General features: G+C 46.5%; 1 protein-coding gene across 1 annotated transcript in view; it reads left to right on the forward strand.

Annotated features, from left to right (window-relative positions):
* The first annotated feature begins 734 nt into the window (after nt 1–734).
* SDC1 (syndecan 1) overlaps nt 735–21,092 on the forward strand; it is a 36,188-nt gene continuing 15,830 nt past the window's right edge. The window contains exon 1 of the mRNA XM_088480290.1: nt 735–889. Coding sequence (XP_088336416.1) covers nt 833–889 — 57 coding nt within the window. The 5' untranslated portion in view covers nt 735–832. The remainder of the gene's footprint in view (nt 890–21,092) is intronic.

Here is a 21,092-nt window from a genome sequence, read left to right on the forward strand (position 1 = left end):
TTCCCGCAGAGTGCTGTAAGAAGGATCCAATCAGATCCCTCCCTTCTGCGCATAGACCCGGAAGTCCCTCCATACTGCGAGAGCGGTCCTTTGCTGTGCTGGTCATGCATACATGCGAAGACCGGCGAGATGCATCGCATTCCGAGTGCGATGCGTCAGCCTCTAATAGCAGAGCGGCCGAGTAACGCGCAACTTTTTCTTCGTAACTGCCGGGAATAAACAATTTATCTTGATGCCATTGGTAGTGATAAGAAAAACAAAATAATCCAATCACTGCGAAAAGGCTACTAATAATAAATAAGCCCCCAAATAACTATAATGAACCTTTATAACTACAGAGGCATAATACTACAGTATAATGTGGAATATGTGAATAACACACAGCTGATAGGATACCTGATCCCACAAACTGATTGCTGTGCAACTTGCACAGTGCAAGTGACATAAATCAAAGTTTCCACCCCACATGTGAAGCATTAGGGAGGGGAAAAATGTTAGATATTTTTGTAAAACATGGTGGGAGCTCCTACCACTGCCGCCCCGCCATGTGTGAGGGAGTCAATGGGTCATGTACTAAGTGAAGCTACACAACAGCACAGAGTACAGGACTGGCAGCACCAGCAGCTGAGCTGATTGCAGAGCTGAGTACATGCAGGTGCGCTGTAGGTGGCGCCCTCCGGTCACAGTTTATAGCTGGCTGGGTGAGTGAGGGAGGGGATTGAGTGGAAGTGGGATTGTTACAGGTTTCTCCCCCTCCTCCCAGTGAGAGCAGGACGCGATCCCAGCAGTGTGGAGGGAGCAGCCAGTGAGAGGAGGACTGCTCTGCGGGAAGATGGACATGCTAGCAGCGCTCTTCGTGTTGGGGATCTGCAGCGCGTTGGCCCTGGGGGTAAGAGGTGTCTTGTGTTGGCGAGGGGGGGGGGGCACTGGCCTTTGCGATGTGAGCGGACGGTTACCCGCCATGTACCTGGGCTAGCCATAAACCGCTCATCTGTACGGTGCCCGGGCGTGGAGGTGCCTCACACCTCTTCTCCCCCCACACCCGTGCCTCACACCTCCATGAGGAGCTTTGTTGCGTTGTTAGATGACTAACGTTTTTTTTTTTTTTTTTTTTTTTTTTGTATCTTGTGGGTGCACCTTGGCTACCTCTCACGTTATCAAGGGCAGGGGGGTGGGGGGTGTTCTGGGTGGTCTCCTGAACTTTTTTGGGGCTCACTGCCCCTTGCTGGGCTTTTAATACATTCAGTGCCAGTTTGTGGTGGGGAAATGTATCTTAATCTCTTAACTTCAAGCTGTGTGGGCTACCTGTGGGTGGGGTGTCGACCCTCAGGTCCTTTGTACTACAGAGCTATAGAGATTTATGGCCTGGCTGCCCCCCTCCCCTGATGTGGATTGCTGCCACTTTTTACCTGTTGGATGATAAAGCTCTTTAGGACTGTGCTGGCTTAAGGCCCCTATACACGGAACGATGTAGGCATCGATATGATTTCATTCCTGAATGCTCCTGGGCAAACTATATTGGAACGATTGTACAGGTGATAGAGAGGTTGTTAATGATAAATTGTTTGGCAGCAAACCACTTCATGATGCTGCTTCAGTCTCCCCGTTGGCTGACTCAAAATGGTTGCGGGGGAGTTTGCCAGGAAAAGTGGTGGCGAATCGTTTGTGCGTACACATGGAACGATGTGTGGGAAATCGTGAAGCAGTTGTGATTTTCTTGCATGTTCAAAAGATCAGACCCCGGACAACGACCAGCAGGAGCGCTCATCGTGCCTATACACGGCAGATTTTAAACAATTTGTCATTCCAATCGGTTGGAAATGGCAATATCGTTTAAGATATCGTACCGTGTGGCCACCTTTAGGCCGGATAAACCTCTGTTGGCTAGCCCAGGGCTGGTGGTCAGGTAGCCTTGGCTAATCTCTATCCTGATTTTTCTTTATACATGGCTTATTCTATTGCTGCCAGAGTAGGAAATGTATTGTGGGTGGGGTGTGAGGTCTGTGTATTCCCATGTGCTCTCCTAATACTGTACCTGGTGCTGCTAGGTGAGGGGGGAGGTTTCTTGAAAGTAAAAGTGGAACTCTAGTCATAAGTAAATTTTTGGGCTCGATTCAATTGAACGCAAATTAATTCGTGCCGGGAGGAAGCTCCTGGAGCTATTCAATTCAGTGCGCTGTGAAGTATTCTTGCTCCCCTCCAGGGGGGTGAGCAGAAATCTCACTAAAGCGCAGGTGCAATGCTGTTTTCTGCCCTTAGCGCTGTGGAAACTGCATCATGCTGGGGAGTTTAGTGGGAGAATGTCTGCATTGGGCATTCTCTGACCTAACAGTGCGCTGCATTGAATACTCCCTCCTGGTGCTATTGAATTTAGAATTTTGTTTTTAAAATGTTTTTTTTTTTTTCTTTCCTTGTGCAAGTTATAGGTGAACACGTGTAATGTGGCTGCCAGTGTGTGTTTGGCATTATAACACCAGAAGGGGATGGATTTTATTCAGAGTTCTTGGAGCTTTTAGAATTAAGTTTCCTGGGGTTTGGAGCACCACTACCCCCAGTGTTGGCTTATTAATGTGGGGTGGTCCTTAATGTGACGGATCACAGGGTAAAATCACATCTTGTTAGGGAAAACCTAAATCTATATAGCTGATTTGTGATGTATGAAAGCATGAAGCTGTAAGTTTTTCTGCAGGTCACTAATCCAAGGTGACTTCTTTATACAATAACACTTGTGGTCCTATAAATATTTTATATATTGTGTGTGTATATAGTCTTATCTAGCAATGGGCGGAATTCAATTTATTTCGCGTCCCACATCTCCCGTCTAAAGTGACAGGAGATCGCGGGCCGCTATTCAATTGTGCCAGCCACCAAAGTGGTCGGGTTTAGCCGCATAAAACGGCTAACCCCGACCAAAGTGCTGGGCGCGATCACAAAAAGTGCCGTTTGGGCGCCCAAACAGGACACTTTTCGCCAATTTCAGCCCGCACCCCTCTGGGGCTGCAAGCTGAAATTGAGCGCTAGCAGCTGATCGCACCCGACAGGAGCAACAATAAAATAGCTCTGTCGGGTGTGAAGGGGGGATTATCAATTGAATTCCGCCCTATGTCCTCTAAATAGTGTGACTTGGACAAAAGCAATAAATACACCCCAATATTTAACTTTAAAATACAAAGTGTATTATAAATATATTACATTGGGTATGCATTAATGGCTTTTTCTCTGGTTCAGGGTTATGGCTTTGTGGTGCTTTATTTTTTTTTTTTTTTGGAGTTTGTCAAACTTAATAAAGGAGCTCTTATGGTCTCACGTACTGGTAGAGATTAGTGGTAACAGAATGGTAAATCTTAGGTCAGTGAAGTGCTAGTTATGTTAGGTGTGCTAACCCTGGCCTCCTGATGTGTGTAATGGCAAAACATGCCATTAAAGAAGGGTATTTGCTTTATCCTCTGTCTAATTTAGATCTGTATTGCTAGATCATGTGTTAATAGCATCTTGCTGGAACATGGGTGAGTCAGGTCTCTATGTCCCTGTGGTATTAGGTCAGTAGATCACGTTGGTAGGTGTGGGAGCCAGGCCCTCTTGCCTCATTACCCAGTGACATTACTACAACTTGGTTCCCTAATGTGAAGTGCCGCAGAATATGATGTCCATGTATACACTTCATTTTGGACCAGTAGTTTCATTTATTTATATAGTGAACCCATTATGCATATTTTGTCTCATGCCAGATACTGTGCTTGTATTGTGTTAAAGCTTAAATGTTTGCACGTAACGCCATAAAACGTGCGTGACTATCTGCTTCCGTACCTGCTGTCGGAGCACCTCCTGTATGCCCACTAGACAAACTCCATTGGTGGAGGCAGTTCTGTGGATGGACAAATGGTGCAATTTAAAGAATAATTCTGATGTGTGATAACTGAGGCATGAGGTGCTTCATGCCTCTGTTCTCTGCTTTCTTGTGGATTGGTGGTGAATATTGGCTCACCCCAGAAAATGGATGCTTCCTGTTTACCTGGAAACTAATGCTGGCCATACATTAGTGCACCTTTTTTTTTTTTTTTTTTTTTTTTTATGCCGATAGCCCGATTTGCGATGTGGTATATGATGAATCGTGTAGTGTTTTTAAGGTACAATATGATGCATGCTCCCGCAGCCCTTTAAACGTATTGTTTGGTCAGATGTGCAGCCCATCATATCTATCGTGATCATATGGCGATTGTGCCGTGTATGTTTGCGCATGTGATGCATCGTGTGTCCGACCGGCATCATTTCAGTGACATTTTGTAGAAGTGTTCTTTCAATGACCTTCCCTCCTAAACTGCAGATAGATCGTATCGTGAGATTGTGTGGCTGGGATTGCCAGGGAGTTCAAGGGAAATTGTATGGGGGCCGTAAGATGAATCTTACATCAGCAATCTGAAAACCACAACTGAACAAGTTGAAGGTTTATTGCCCGGTTTTTTAGGATTTCCCAATCTAGCAAACTGCGTCCATACACTACAGATCTTTCAGTGGTTTGCAGATCGATAGCCCAAGCACAGATCTGCTAATCTTGAAAGGCCCATCTAAAGACCCCCATACATCAGATCCATTGCAGCAATCGTGCAATTCTGCAATCGAATGTGTATAAAAAAATCGATTGCAGCCATTGTGCAATTCTGCAATCAACCTCTGATGTATGGGGGCCTTTACTAGTAACTGTCTGCAAATCTGCTGATCGTCTCCATACACTAGCAATCTACAGCCCCAATCTATGAAATCCAACACATTGGACAATCTGAACAATTCCAATCATATTTTGGTTGCGATCTGTGAAGCCCATACATTGTATAAAAAAAATCTGTAATCTGCAGAATTTCCACAATTGATTGCTGATGTATGGGGGCCTATAGACTGTTCCATCATTGTGCAATGTCCAACAACCTGTCTGGATAAATCTGAACTCTAACCTTGAGGAAAGTGGTGTGTTAAGCCCTATGTGATGGGAAGTGATGCATCAACACTTCCCAATTTTCCCACAAGTTCTGGCTGTTATGAAGTTAACATGTGACATTAGTTATCTAGAAAATGGGTAACCCATAACATTTATTTATTTATTTTTTTCAAACTAATGATGGAGAAATCAACCAGTTAATTGCAAAAAATTTTTTTTTTTTTTCTTTCATATTTGCTTAAAGTAGAACATGTGAGAACAGGAGGTTCCTGTAACCAGACATGCTACTTGTGTGCACTGATTGGAAGCTGGCAACTTGCCTTTCTGCATTTTTCCATAGACTGAGTGGTTTTCAACTCGAGTCCTCAAGTACCCCAACAGGTCATGTCAGGATTTGTGCCTATGCAAATAGGTGAGATAATCGCCCACCAAGCTAAGTAGCTTAACTCACCTGTGTATGACTAAAGAAATCCAGAAAACCTGACCAGTTGCAGGGTACTTGAGGCCTACAGTTGAGAACTCCTAGTCAGTGATGTAGCTATGCCACCTAGTGATTGAATAATCATGCAAGGTTATGTATGGTGTTTCTGAGCGGCCATGATTGACCAAGGGATCAGAAAGATGGCTGTGGACTTGTATTTGTCCAGATGAGAGTTAAATGGTTGTAGTGTCTGCCAGGCTAGTGATTCCCATGTGGTAAGGCTGATGCACACGTGGAGACAGGCTTGGTATACTGGACTGTGGAATCTGTTTACCTTTCTCCCCCCTCTCCGGCAGGATGTTTGCACTCTGATTACAGGTGAGTCCTGCAGTCTGTCCTGTTAAGGTGATCTGAGGAAGAGCCGCTGGTGTTTGCACCTCCAGGCTGGGATGGGGCCTGCTTACTGTACAATAAAATGCCAATGTTATATGTAAAAAAAAAAAATGCTGCCCTTGTTCCATCTTCCAAATGTGGTGACTACTTGCTCTGCAGTACACTGTTGTAATATAAAGCGGGTGCCTGTCTTTAGTTAAATCTGTTAATTGAATAAGCTGGGAACTTTGGGCTCTATTCAATTGACCACAAATTAAATGGCGCTGGGGGGAGTATTCAATTCAGCCCGCTGTTAAGGATTTCTTTGCGCACCCTTCCAGGTGTGCGAGCAGAAATCCAGCAAGTACAGACGCGATGCCGTTTTCTGCCCTTATGGCCGGGAAAACCGCATCATGCTGGGAAGTTTAGTCGCAAGAACATGCATTCCCTGACCTAACTACGCAGAATTGTATAGCTCCAGGCTATTTAATTTGCAGTCAATTGAATCGAGCCCTATAAGTTTAAAAGAAACTTGGACTTTTATTTTATCCAGCTATATCTGACACCCCCATCATAGTGATGCAGGAACAAATGGAGTTATGTAGTCTGCACCCTAACAGTCATATTGTCGACTATTAATCCCAGCACCGGAATCCCTACTGCTGACATTTTGTCTGAGTGTTGGGCACTAGGGGGCGGGTGAGACTGCTGGAAAGGTGGGTTAGGGGGAGGGTTAGTTGTTTGCCACACTGTCGGCATCCTGACCACTAGGATACTGGACCCAACCTGTGGTGGGAGCACTATGTTCAAGAGACCCCGCATTTTGCAGGACCAGTCCCCAGCTTCCTGCTGTACTGTGCCCTCCCCAATCCAATCATTGCACTGCCCATGCAGCCTTGTCCTCACATAATAACTCTGGTTAGGTACAGAATTCTGACCGTCAGAATACAGATGGCGGTATCCCACCAACAGTCAAAATACCACCTGATTTTGTTAAGTATTCTAACCCCAATCCAAACAATCCCCTACTGCAGCCTAACTCGAATACTCAACGTTGAGCTTGTCCATCAGGATACTGCTGTCTGTATTGTGACATCGGTATTCTGACTGTCTGGATCATGACCAGGGGCCTATATCTAATGGGTGTCTAGTGCACACAGGCCCCTGGGTCCTGGGAGGCCCACACCCTGCACCCATATAGTCTTTATACTTGCAAAAATCACTGGGATAATGGCGGCAGCCATTTTCCCAGTGACTCACTCATTCTCTGTAGATTCTGGCACTAAGCCAAAATCTGCTACACTTCTAGAAAAGAGGGGGGGGGGCTGCACTGAGTCTGCACACGGGACCCCCTCCTCTCTCAAAATGCCCCTGATCATGACTACATAACATCCCAATAACTTAAGTGGACTGCACACTGCCTCCCACTAGATTGTCTGAAATGTTGTGAACAGTGATCTGATTGGCTCGCTGTTAGAGGAATGGGCATCGCATTAACACATTAAAACCAAAAATGACATTTGTTAACCTCCACTCTTCTGCAGGAGAATGTTTTCATTGTCATTAGTTTTGAAGAACATGTGCAGTTTAATTTTGCTCCCGTCTGTCTGCTGGATGTGTTGCCATGGGATAGAGAGCACTAGTACAAACTGTTTTAAGTCTGAAAATAAGACTCTTTGGTCATTCCAGATATTCAAACACTGAAGAACCATTTGATAACTTAATGGATCTATTTTTATATTTAGAAAGTTGGATACTCCCTGTGTACATGAAGTGTGTACTGATGGGTGTAGGGCAGTGACTCAGAAGGCGGTACTGCACGCACTGCTGCCCTCTGCTTAGTAGCTCTTGGGTTGGTACAAAGGGCAAGCATGACAAACACTGGCCTGCCTCATGCCACAACGGTCGCTCATACTCCCTAATATAGTTGTGGTCCTTCTAGACCAAGCTTTGCTTCCTGAAAGGTGAGAGGCTTTTATGGACCAGACCAGTTGGTAAAAATGTCTAGATGTAAAGTCTGACGTAACCATGCATAATCGGTAATGTCTCTGGGACATTGGTGGGAAGTGACTACAAGGTAACTCGGGTCTCCTGCACTGTGGTGGCTGCCACTGTGTACTGAGCTGGTGATGGCACAGACTCAGGATTAGCACAAGCCAGGCCCATAACACCACTGACAGATCTTTCCACTCTATCCCTGGATGTGGCATTATATCTGGGTGCCATGGAGATCTGCAGTGTGCATCTACCCACTACACTAAAGAACCACTGGTGCCCCTAACTAAGTGGCAAAATGTTGGCCAAATTCACCCCTTACATTACAGTATATCGTTTTAAACATTGAGCTATACTTAGTGTGAGTGACGGGATTGGCCTGGTATGTGGCTAGTGTAATACTGGTGAGGCTTCACCACAAGCCAGTGCTTCATGTAGTTGCTCAGTGATACTTCTCGTTCCTGGTAGTTGATGGGCTAAACATTGTTCAGGTTAGTGTGTGGTGGTGGTGTACTTCAATAGGTCACTCCTTGGCAAAATTAAACCATATTTCTGTTTACTTTATGAAAGTGATCTACTCCTGCATTGCAAACACAGGTGGTAAGGTTTCTACAAGTGTCTTGCAGCAATGTAGAAGGGACGGTGTAATTGTAAACCGATTCTCTGAAATGGTGCCAGTGTTTTCTGATGCAGTGGGAGAACCTACTTTATAGAGCGTCCTGTATGCACTAACTCTTAGAGATCTTGGCAGTCTTGCGGTTGCTGTTCGGCATTTATGCCTAATTTGTGAAATTCGTTCATAAGGACTTGGGACTCATCAAAGCTTGGAGAGAGGTAACGTACCAACCAGCTCCTAACAGTCACTTTACAGGCTGTTAACAGCTGATTGGCTGGTACTTTATCTCTCTCCAAGCTTTGATAAATCTTCACCATAGTGTGCATCATACTGCCTACTTTGTCTTTATTTTTTTCCTTTTCTCCACTGCAGGTAACTGGAGTCTGCTTATCCAAGTGATTGGTAAACGCCTAATACAGTGCAGTGTTCTCCCCAGGCTGTTTTCTGTGGGTGCATCACCTGGCACTTTCCCCCACTGACCCCTGCTGTGGAATACTGGCCTCTGAAGTGACCGTGGCTAAAGAATCAGGTGTTCCCAGTGATGCAGTGCGCGGGTGACTTCACCCACAACATGAGGAGCCTGCCCCGCGTGCCTGCTGGATCTAGTTAGATCCAGTCAGAGCGAGGGAGTGTGAGCAGCGAGCAAGTTAAGGAAAGGTCCTGGTGCCAGCCCAGAAAAGCCTAGGGGCACTATTTAAGCCTGGGGGCACTGCATAAGGGGCCAGTCTGGGGGCACTACATGGGGGCACTACTTCAGCTTGTGGGCACTGCATAAGGGCAAAGCAAAAAAAACAGGGGGCAATGCATAAAGGCACACATACAGGGGGCACTGCACAACAGGGACTTTTGACTGAGAGCTAGTGGGGGAGCAGCCTGAGACCGGTTGGACTGGAATGGTAAGGGAGATGCCCCTTTTCCCGGCACGCGCATAATTGTGAAGGCCCCCACCCGGCTGGAGAATTTCTGGGGAGAACACTGCTGTGGTTCCCAAACACTGTCCGCAAGGCACCCTAACCGTCCTATCTGTGCTTGAGCACAGGTGGCTTAATTAGTACCTCAGGCAACTTGATTTAACTATCTGTGCTCTAGCACAGGAAGCCATAACCTGGATTGTTAGGATGCTTTGCGGACAGAGTTTGGGAACCACCTTTGCGATAATTTGAGATGAGGCGGCTGTTTTGCAGAATCTGTTGTGTAGTGCAACCCTTCAGCGGAGTTTGTCTCTGAATGCAGCTACTGAAGAAACAAACTGCAGCAGACAGGTGTGTGAGGTGTTGTGCATGTCTCTGGATCTCTGTGTAATCCTGTCACAGTGATAGTATATGGGTGCTCTTGTCCCACTTCTAAGCCCTGCTATAGCTCATACTGAATTAATGTGAAAAATGATCTGGCAGGCTGAAAGAACTCCCCAGTAGCTCCAATGCACTGTCCTCACCTGATGCTCTGTGTAAACATGTCCCAGGCTGGAATCTCTTACAGTATTGTGTGCAGATGGGATAGGGTTTCAGAGGCTCATTCCTTTCTTCTGGGGACTGAATGTAGATCAGCCAGCTGAGAACACCTGCCCAGTCTAGCAAGGTGTACATAACTCCTGTGCAGTGTTCTGACCTGCTCTGTGTGACTTCATGGGGTGCAGTCCTGCTCCCAGTGTCTGCTGCAGGCCTCTCTGCAAAACTATCTGTACTGCATACCAGTGTAATACATTTGGTATCCATGTAAGGGAGGCCAGGGGAGAAATAGCTGTGTAGCTTTAAAATGTAAACAAATGACTGACTTATTTTACACTGACCATGGCAGTCTGCTCCCTCTATAAATGCTCCCATAGCCTCTTGTAATAAATGGATTGTACAACTTGTGCAGTAGGTAGTCTCGCAGTTCCAGGGGAGAACTGGAAGCATTTCTTTGCTCCCCAAGTGAATCTGTTTGCTGTACTGAGACAGGTCTGTACACAGTTTCCTATCTTGCTTGGGACATTTTCCTATTTGCTTAGTGAACGCTACCTACAGAAGAAACAAACGTCTAACCTTACAGCTCAGCTGCTCAATTGCCTCTGAAAAATGCACAGAACACTCTTCTCCTTTGTGGGTGTTACAGATGTTTTGCACGCCCCCTGCTGGGCTTCTATATGAATATGCGCCTGACGGAGCAATTCAATTGTGTTCAATTCTATTCAAGCGCCTATAAGTTATTTAAAGCACCTCAAAGCATCAACTTCAACTGTGCAAATCATCTAAAACGATCCTAAAGATGTGGTTAGGACAGTAGTTCCCAAACTCTTTTGGATCACAGCGCCCTAGAGTGTCCATTGTTTTCACAGCACTCCTAACCCAAAAGTTTGTAATTCTGAAAAAATCTAGTGAAGTAAATTGTGCTGACCTGTCACCCTTGGGGTCAGTTATGTGATGGACAGGTTTGTGCTTTGCTTACATTACAATGACCATAAGTTTGTTTTGGTGCTGGACCACTAACCTGAGATACCCCTGCAAGTCTCCCAAGGCACCCCAGGGTGCCACAGCACAGTGTTTGGGAACCACTGGGTTAGGGTGCCCAAACAATGAACTTTGCACACTTCTCAAATCCTGGGAGGCTGCAAGAATAAATGTCTGCCCCCCCCATTGTACCAACTGATTCAGGCATCTAAATGAAGCGACAATTGAATTGCTCCATCTAGCGCCCAATTGTATAGATGCCTGGCAGGGGTGCCCGACAATTGAACCTGCCCTTTTTTTTTGCCTTGTACATTGGTTCTCAAACTGGGTGCTGTGGAGTACATGCAGGGGTGCCATAGGTTGGTGATCCAAGATCAAATTATGGTCCATGTGATAGGCTGGTGGCTATCAAACATGAAATATGTGCACAAATAGAAGTTTGACCCTGTCCACCACATAACTGAACATAAGGATGACATGCGAGCACAACTTGCATCATTTTTGATAACGTTCCTCAATCTTTTGGCCTAGGGGGTACCGTAAAGATGCTGCCCTATAATGTGGTCATAGCTTGCATGGTTTGGTGCCCAGCTTGTGGGTGTTTGGAGCTCCCACCACTCTAAAGGCCCCCATACATCTGCAATTGATTGCAACAATTGTGCAATTTGCAATCGATTATGTATAAACTTTCCCTTTTTAAATCTATTTGCGGAGATGCCACAATCTATTGCAACTTGCACAATTGCTGCAATCAATTGCTGATGTATGGGGACCTTAACATTGGCATGATTCGTATCCTAGCCAGATTTACTTATGCTGGTGTGTGCTTTGCAGAACATTTGGGAACAGGATTTGTCAGTTAAATCTCAACTAGTTGAGTTGTGTGATCTTTACTATCTGTCTTCCTGGGAATATCACCTTAGGAAAGTGCATGTGAAAAGGTTTCTGGGTATTCTCAGACGTGCAGAAACATCCACTTCTGAACCATCTAATTCTCGCTGCTCTTCTGAAACAACCAGTGCCTGTAGCGTACTGTCTGACCCTAGCGCTCCAGAGTTGCATATTTGGGGGGTGGCTGGGACTTGCTTTGAGACTAGAGTAATAGTACCAAGTAGTGAGACCTGTCTATAGTGTATGGAGCACTAGGTTATGTTCACATGGCGTCCGCAGTGATGATGCCGTAACGAGTAATAACCTGTAGATTGCATGTGACTCCTGCTGCGTGGATGATTGGGGCAATCCTGCTTGATCTGATTCATGTGGTGATGTCATGAGCTGGTTCTCTAGTTATGTTGGATGCAGTTGGAGTTTCCCATGGATAAGGTAATTTAGTCCATTATCAATGAGCATCACAGATGGCTATCTATACTAATGAGGTGTTAAGTGGCTTGTCTCTAGGGCAGAAGGCATAGCCCTATAAAAGGTGCTTGTAGGCTGTTGGCATTTTGCACTTTACTTTTCAGTTTCTAAAGCTGGGTATACACTATACGAAATATATTGGCCAATCTTGAGATCCTTTATGGATTGCAATAAACATGGTGGTGTTGTATCATAACCTGATGCATTTTATATGTATAATCATAATTTGAGACTGCGCTAGCTTAAGCCGTGTATCCACTAAGCAATGTTGCTGAGCGATTGCACGATTATAACATCGTAATTGTGCACGATCTCAGAATCGACCAGCGATGCGCACTCCTGCTAGTCGTTTCCAACATCCATCTACTGTACATGCTGGTCAATATGCCAATAAAGACAGATTGGCCATGTTCAGAGATGATTGATCGTTCAGTGTAGGCACTGCAGGGGGAAGGGGGAACAACTGTACGATTACAATGTCTTAGTCGTACTGTCGTGCCAGTATCTGCTAGTTTGCACGTGGCTTTAGGGTATGATAATGTAACCTTGATATTTTTTACTAGCCATTTATTGGTAAAATAGCTGGTGGTGCTTCTTTCTGAAGGCTGGTTGGCTTAATCTGCACTGAACTAAAGGATCTCTAAGCCTAAAATACTAGATTTGTGTTAGTGTGGGCATTTCTGATCTTGTAATATATTTCAGTAAGTGGCTTCCTTTTAGTGTCATGCACTGACGTATGTATATGCTAATGCAGTAGGGTCCCTGGTACCTGTGAGCGTTGTTTAGAAGGAATGCCTGGCCTCCTGTGTAGTAGTGACTGCTGGGATATAGGCATGGACTATTTTTGTTATTTCAGGGTGCCAATAGGGATGAGGTTTAGGTGTCAGATTTTTGCGTCTCAGAATGTGTAGATATGAATTCAAATGTCCCACAATGTCTGCTGTGGTGCCCATTGCTGCAGGGCTCTGCCACCTACAGGGCATATTTAACCCTTGCTTGATCTGCCCTGGGGGGGGGGGGGGGGGTTTCCTATGCGCTAGTTGTAAAATAATGTAAGTTAAATGTATATAAATAGATGTGAAATTTGAAATCATGGTCACAGGGGGGCAGTTCAATTGTTTTTGGGAAAATTGTCATTCTTGTCACATCTAACTTAGACAAGGCGTAGCCACAAAACTGCTAACCCAGTCTAAAGTCCTGGTTAGGCGCCCAATTGCCATTTGGGTGCCCAAAACCAGGACTTAAGGTGCGTAAACACGCAATGACTGCACAACTATCAAATTATCTGATTGTTCTGCTTGTGTTGGATGATCGATAACGATCATCCAACACTTGGCTTAACTTGGAACTACCTGCGATTTAACAATCGCCAGCCCCTATAGTAAGCAGGCTAATATGGTCAATCGACAATGTATGTCAGTTTTCCAGGACTATGGTCGATTATGACCATTTGTGCCCACACCGACCATCGTTTGCAGGGGCATTAAAGTGAACAATAAGTTCCTTATCGTTTAAATCATTCCCTTTATCTGAACGTGTGTACGCAGCATTATTCACTTCTGCTCGCCTCCTCAGGAGGGGGTGATCAGAAATGCCTGCACCTGAACAGAACAACAATTGAATTGCGGAATTAGGCACCCGGCACTGACAGCCGCCAGCACAAACCATTGAATCTCCCCCACAGTGATTTTAGCCTTGTGTTCAGCTCCTGTTCCAAGGCTGTATCTGATGCACATCATGGTGATGGCCTTTGTAACCAATTAACCAGATACAATAATTACTGTCACATTTAGAGACGCAGGGGGCATTGAACGAAGAGCGAGGTGAATAGTGCCGGGAAGTTGGCCCTGGGGCATCTGCAACTACAATTGCTTAAGTCTGAGAATGCCAGTTCTTGCAGTTAAACCTGGGTGTTTAGTCGGGGATGCAATCGGGGAAACTGGCTGACGTGATCCCGACAGCCGGCTTCCCGACTGATTTATCCCGGCGTGGGTTAAATGACAGGCGTCTGTCATTTTCCCGACGCCGGGAGACAGGCGCCCAGCATCCCAATCGTAGGGATGCTGGGTGCCGCAAGCAGAGAGCCGCGGGGGAGGGTTAGGTTTAGGGCACCTTGGGGGGGACTTGGGGTTAGGCTAGGGGGAGCGAGGTTAGGTACCCCCCAGGGGACTTGGGTTTAGGCAGCGGGGACGGGGGGGGGATTAGGGTTAGGCACTTGGGGGGAGGTTAGGGTTAGACACCCGTTAGGGAGGTTAGTTTTTACTTACCTCAGGACGTTTGGGATTTCCAGCGCTGCTGGGATCTGTTCAGCTGTCAGGCTGCTGCTGCCGGGAATTGAACCATGTAGCCGGTAGTATTTCATACCAATTCCGTTTAGTCGTGTGACTGGCATTCTGACTAAATTGCCAGCTGTTAGCGCTTCACTAAGCTGGAAAACCGCTTCGCAGCCAGCACTTGGAGTTCTCCTTGCACCCTCAGGAGAAATCCCCCCCTAGTCTCCCTAACATTGCATTGAATAGCTTTGGGAGCTCCCTCCCAGCACTAACAGGGAGAAGATATGGTGGCAAAATGATTGGATGCTTGATTGCAAACACTTGTTGGAACCACCCTTCCTTAGAAGTCCCCCCCCCCCCCCCCCCTAAGATAGGCCCTAGGTAGGCAAGGCAAATGTCATGCCAAACTAAGGGCCATATTCAATTAGAGGCAAAAAGGTCAGAGGTCAGACTTTGTCAGCCATTTTTCCAGGGGTAAAGTATCAGGTACGTGCCTCCATATCCCCCTATTAAATTAGGATTTGGCGTTAATGGGACCCAGCGGAAAGGTAAGTAGCAAAGTCCTGTCACTTTTTGGGGAAATCTGCCTGTCACCCTCCAAGAGTCTGACATGGGGATCACTATGGGTACCCCCAAATTGGCCTGCAAAAGGTATTTGGGGTTTCTAAATGGCTACAGCAGGTGCTTTTTTGCATTTTTAAAGAAGTGTTGAATAGCATTTAGCTTCATTTACAAAAAAAACTAGTCCCATCAAATTTGGGGTACATGAAAATGGGTGTGAGCATATTTTTAAGTTCAAAAATCCACCCGCATTCTAGAAAACACATGCCGCATGCTTGGGAACACCCCCTGGAGTAGACTTTGCTAGTTTAGAAGTTCCCCAATTTTTTTTTTTTTTTTCTTTAACATTACTTTTAGCGGACGTTCCAAGGGGAGCAGGCTATTTTTGTCTGCACCTCAATTCTGCACTTATTTTTTTTCCACCACCTATTCAGTGGTAAATTTTTCCCTGATTTTTGCCAGACATTTCTCACCTGTGAAAAGTCTTTGATATTGAATATGGGGATAAGTGCAAATGACATAATCAGCGCTAAAATTACCGCCAATAGCCTGTTTTCGCCGCCTAATTGAATATGGCCCCAAGTGCACAAGTTTTTTATGTCAACTAAAATGACTTGGCCGTGCTACACATCCTCCCAAGAACCCACCCAAGAACCCAAACGTGCACAAACTATAACCAAACTTAAAACAGTCAGGAATCTAGGAAGAATGTACCTATGACCCTATAACCATTGAGCCAGAACTTAAACCATAACTCACCACCAAGGTCATACACCCAGAGCCCCAGCCTCTGTTTAAAGTCCCTCACTCTTACAAAATCATTCTGCTGTCTTGATGGGGTCCAACTGCAAAATTTCCTTTTGTGCTGTCTTGTAACATGCATTCATACATAGACCTTATAAGTGACTACCAAATCTGATGAAACGTTTGCGTTTTTAATAACTTTACTGTGTAAACAAGGCCTTACAGCTGCTGTGATCCCTGCAGCATGAAGTCCCCCACCCCCCAGGCCATTTTTACATCTTGGCAATTGTTCTAGTATAAAGTGAAGGGAAAAAATAGTTTCCTCTGAACTGTAAAAGTAATTAATGCAGATTAAAGCTCCTTAATGAGCTGTGGCTGCAGCACTGAAGCCGCACTTGTGGTCTGTTACTAATAAACCTCTTGGAACCACTTTCCCACCAGGCGGTGATTTAAGACCTGGCGTGCTCAGACTGAATTTGCATGTTTAATGGTCATAATTGGCAGCATTGCTACGGCTTGGAAAGGTGACGGCACTGGTGGTGCTTATTTAACGTCTGCCTTAATTAACATTTTATGTCCCACTCAGCCCTTTTCCTCCTTGGTGTATTCAGTCGCACTCCTCCATAATAACATGAGCATTTGTTCTGTCCAGAGCATTTGAACCCATAAGAATGCAATTCTCAGTTCTGCACTTTTGCAATCTGCCTTCATGCAAGGGATAGGGTGCACATTGAGATGTGCAACAAGTCCATGGTTTGGGCACGCTAACCAGGTCTTTAGATGGGCTTGGCCACTCTGTGGTGCAGTAGGGCATGGGTGCCCAAAGTTCTCTGCTTTATCTCCTGCCACTTTAGATGGGAGATCTGGTGCAATAAAACAATCTCACTTTAATCTCTAATAAATGAGATCAATACACCTAATCAATGAAATGCCTCCAATCTAAGTATTGGATCAGCAGGTATTTTTAACAAAACAGATGGGAGTTGTTACTGCAAGTGAGAGCTCTATTCCCTGGGGGCTGTCTGCCCATCACTGGGCCATTGCATGCTGCTATTGTATTGCCAGATCTCCTCCAAAAACACTCTATACATTAAGAGCAGATGGGAGGTATTTGACAGTCTGATTACCGAAAGCCTCTAAGTCAGGGCTCGACACAACCTGGGGGCCAGGTTGCCATGGTGACCAGATTTTCAGCAACCCCCTGGGCCCTGTAGTGCAGACCGCAAGCGCAGTCCACACTACAGTGAAACACACAGCCGCCGCCGCCGGCTGTATGTTGTAGCAGCCGATGAGTCTGTCACTCTCATTGGCTGCTGCGTCATCCACTGAGTGAGCCGACTGGAGCTCACTCATGAGCTTCGCCTTCCAGCTCACCCCGCAGCAGGTTGGGAGAGACGTCATGACGTCTCTCCCATAGTGCAGAGCGCCCAGGAGGAGCAGACAGCGGCGGTTGTCGGCAGGAGCTTGGATTAGCTAATCTGCATATTTTTTTTTTTTTTTGTAAGGGGCACTGCATACGGGGGTGGCCGCTACTGTGGGGACACTGTATGGGGGGACCACTACTAGGGGCAATGCATAGTGGGCACTGTATAGGGGGACTATTGGGGTGACTACTACTGGGCAATGCATAGGGGGACCACTTCTGGGGGCACTATATATGGGCACCACTACTGGGGGCACTGCATAGGGGGGTGGCTGCTACTGGGGGTCACTGTACAGGGGTGTAGCCACTACTGGGGCACTGTATAAGGGGGCACTGCATAGGAGTTACTACTGGGGGAGCTGCATAGGGGTGCCCAAAGCATATTCTTGCATCTGGGCCCACCACTCTAGTTAGGCCACGGCCGGCGGTGGCTTTGCTTGACTGGGTTTTTTGGCTGCAGAGGGGTGATGTCTGGGGGTTGGTTGCCTGGAGAAGTGGGTTAGCTGCTCAAAGTGGCTGTGGGAGGGTGGCTTACCTGGGGGTACCCTGTTAGTGGTGTGGCCATGGGGGTTGGTTGCCTGGGGTGTAGGTGCTCAGTAATGCTGCCCTGGGGGAAGGGGAAGGGGAGGGGGTCTGGCTCCTAGGTTTTAGAAAAATGTGTCGATCCCTGCTCTAAGTACTGGTGGAAGTTGTATCAAACCTAAAGTGGCCAAGCTGCCCATAGCAACAAATTAGATTTTGCCTAGAATGTACTAGATCAGTGGTTCTCAAACTCTGTCCTCAGGACCCCACACAGTTCACAGTATCCAGGTCACCCAGCAGGTGCACAGGTGTATTGACACATTTTAAAAGCTAATTATTTCACTTGTGATTCTTTGAGGAGACCTGGAAAACATGTACTTTTTGGGGTTCTAAGGACAGAGTTAGAGAACCTGTGTACCAGATAAATGCTAGCTAGAAGCTGATTGGTTGCCATGGCAACTTCTCCACTTGTCCCATTTAAATGGCATTGATACATCTCCCCAAGTTCCTATCAGAACACTGCAAATTCCCAGTAGGACTTGAACTTTGTAAGTAAAGAACACAAAATAAGAGAATACTTAGAAAAGGGGGCTACCTTTCTACAGAAATAGCCTGCCAAGTCCACCACAAACATTATATTGTATAGATGTGTGGGGATACTGTACAGAGAACATCTGCTAAAATCTGAGATGGTTTGTGAGATGCCTAATGGGGCTTGCACAGAGAAGTGTTATCTTCTCTGGGATCCTGTTTAATTTTTCTTTTAATGGCTTGCCAAGCCCAACACGGTTTCAAGCAGAAAGCTCATGTACATCTGACATGTTTTAACATTAACCTGGGTGTGTCACAATGAACCATATACAGTAACTTGTATAAAGGCCAACCACCAAGTGACCCAGATGTAATGTATGCTGGTTATCTGCGCTAGTTGTGCTGCACTCTGCTTCGGGTTTGGGGAGAGGCCAAAGGCTGCCATTTGGTTAAAAATGAATCTGTATCCTATGATTGGCTTAATGCATTTATGGGTAAGGTACAGAACATGAGAGGGACGTAATACAGGTGTATGAAGGGTGAGTAAACAAGATGGGATAGAGGGCCCTGCTCATGTGAGCTTGCGATCTGTGTAATGGGGGGGTTGGCAGGACTTGCACTAACTGGGAATGTGTGCAGAGGTGGGTTGGGCCAGCAAGAGTCTCACTAGATGGTGAGACCTGATGGGCATTGAACAGGTTGCGTGGTTTTTTTTTTTCGGTTTAAAACTTTGCACTGGGCAGTTGCAGTGGAAGGGCCTCTTGTAGGTGGGTAGTGTCATGGGCTGTGGGTAGTGAATGGAAAGTGGTTTTCAGTGGAGAGTTGAGGCACCAGTGTTTGGCAATGGGTGGAAGGTGTGACATGAGGATGAAGGCTTGGTCTGGCTTTCCTAGAAAACTGGGAACCAGTGTAGAGCGTGACAGTGCAGGGAGGTGGTATTGGGGTGTGTAGAGAAGCTGTGGGTGAGGTAGGACTGCCATTTAGCTGCAGTAGTAAAGGCAGGACATAAATGTGTGGGCCTTATCCTGTATGCTGGTGGGTAGTGATGGAGCTGGTGTGATACAGGCAGTGCACACAACAGAAGTCATGGCAGGAGGGAAGCCTGGCTGCTTGTGAGCTGAATATGTGGAAATTCAACCTGTTGGTTGATTAGGGCCCTGTGACGTCACTGAGGCTTTAAGGAACTAGTGGTTCCCAGGCTCTGCTCTTAAGGCGCCCTAGGATATATATGCATAAGCACTGGTGACTTAATTAGGGATGTAGTTGGCATCCCAGTGGTTAGGATGCTGGCACCCAGAATACGGTCACAGGAATCCTGACCCAAAGTGTTAGGATTGCGGGGGGGGGTACACCTAGTTAGGTCAGGATTCTGACTGTCAGGGTGTTGCTGACTGTATTGTGACTGCCGGGTTCCCGTACCCAACCCCTTAATTGGCATCTGTTTAATTATACAAACTGTGCATGGATATCCTTAACCTGGACTGTTGGGGTGCCTTGAGGGCTGAGTTTGGGGAAACCCTGCTTTGAGTGAATAGACCCGGTTCCTAGTTAATGGCTACTCTGCCTCTTCCCCGTCACAAGTAGACTGCCTTAATGCCTGTACTCAGGAAAGCAATGTTTGTATGCTGTAAAACTTTATATGGCTCAATTAGTCTGGTGGGTGGTAGCTGGTGTGCTTAAACTCTGTAAATAAGTTTGAGGTGTGAGGTTACTAGACTGTCATGCAGCTCATAGTGGCCTGTAAATTGCTTGAGATGGTCCATCTCTGCTAAACATGGCCTGCAGTCTAGGCTGGCTGCACGAGCTTTCCGGTAGCTGTTAAGGCGAGTACACAGCCGGAACCACGATGCTACGGACGGCATACTGTGGTGTCCCCATACACAACGCACAATCTGGTGAGCAACTGCATGTTATGTCGACCAGCATCCAAATGGTCGCATTGTCAGATTGAGCTCCATGTACGTCCAACTATACGACCGACAACCAAATGGGAGCATGCATGGCCCGACTCAGAGCGATCACGTTGGCTGACTTTGAAAATCTGTCCAACCAATCGGTCAGAACGACCGAAATTATAGTTTAATGTGTACCTACAGGCTCTTACCTTGGTGGCAAACTGACTTATAAGCTGACATGAGTTCTCCAGGAACTAATATTTAGAAATGTTTTTTTCAGTTCTTACTGGACTCAGTTTGCAAACTTCTGTTGGATGCAGTGTCTAACTGGACTGTATAACTAGGTATTAGTGGGGCGAATTGTTTAACCCTTGTTAAAATAAGAAATTGTTACATGGATTTCATACAGAATATTAGCTAGGTCATCTGCTGATGGAACTACTCATACCTTCTCTCTCAGCATTCCTATGTGATAAACTGGCCTTTGTCAGAAGCAGGAGCACACCGATGTTTGCCAATTTGGGGGGGATGCAATGTGGAAGCTGGCTGACATTAAACCAACAGCTGGCTTCCCGACTGTCATATCCCGGCGATGGTGAAATACCCGCCGACTAGATGTAGACACCGCTCATTTCAGACGCCTGGAGACCGGCGGCCGGCATTCCGATCAAAGGGATGCTGGGCGCCACGAGCTGACAGCCATGGGGGGGAGGGTTAGGTTTAGGGCTCCCGGGGGGGGGGGGGGGGGCTTGGGGTTGGGCACCCCCCGGGAGGTTAGGGTTAGGCTAGGGGGAGGGAGGGTTAGGCATCCCCGGGGGGGGGATGGTTAGGGTTAGGTACCCCCCCGAGGGACTTAGTTTTAGGCAGCGGGGAAGGGGAGGTTAGGGTTAGGCACCCCTAAGGGAGGGTTACGGGGGGTAGGTTAGTTAATACTTAAGGCCAATCGGGATTTCCAGCACGGTCATCCTGCTGCTGCCGGGGTCTGTTGCAGTGTCGGGCTGCTGGGAATCGAACCGCC

The sequence above is a fragment of the Taudactylus pleione genome, unplaced genomic scaffold (genome assembly GCF_031769625.1).
Source record: "Taudactylus pleione unplaced genomic scaffold, aTauple2 ptg000252l, whole genome shotgun sequence".
Classification (NCBI taxonomy): Eukaryota; Metazoa; Chordata; class Amphibia; order Anura; family Myobatrachidae; genus Taudactylus; species Taudactylus pleione.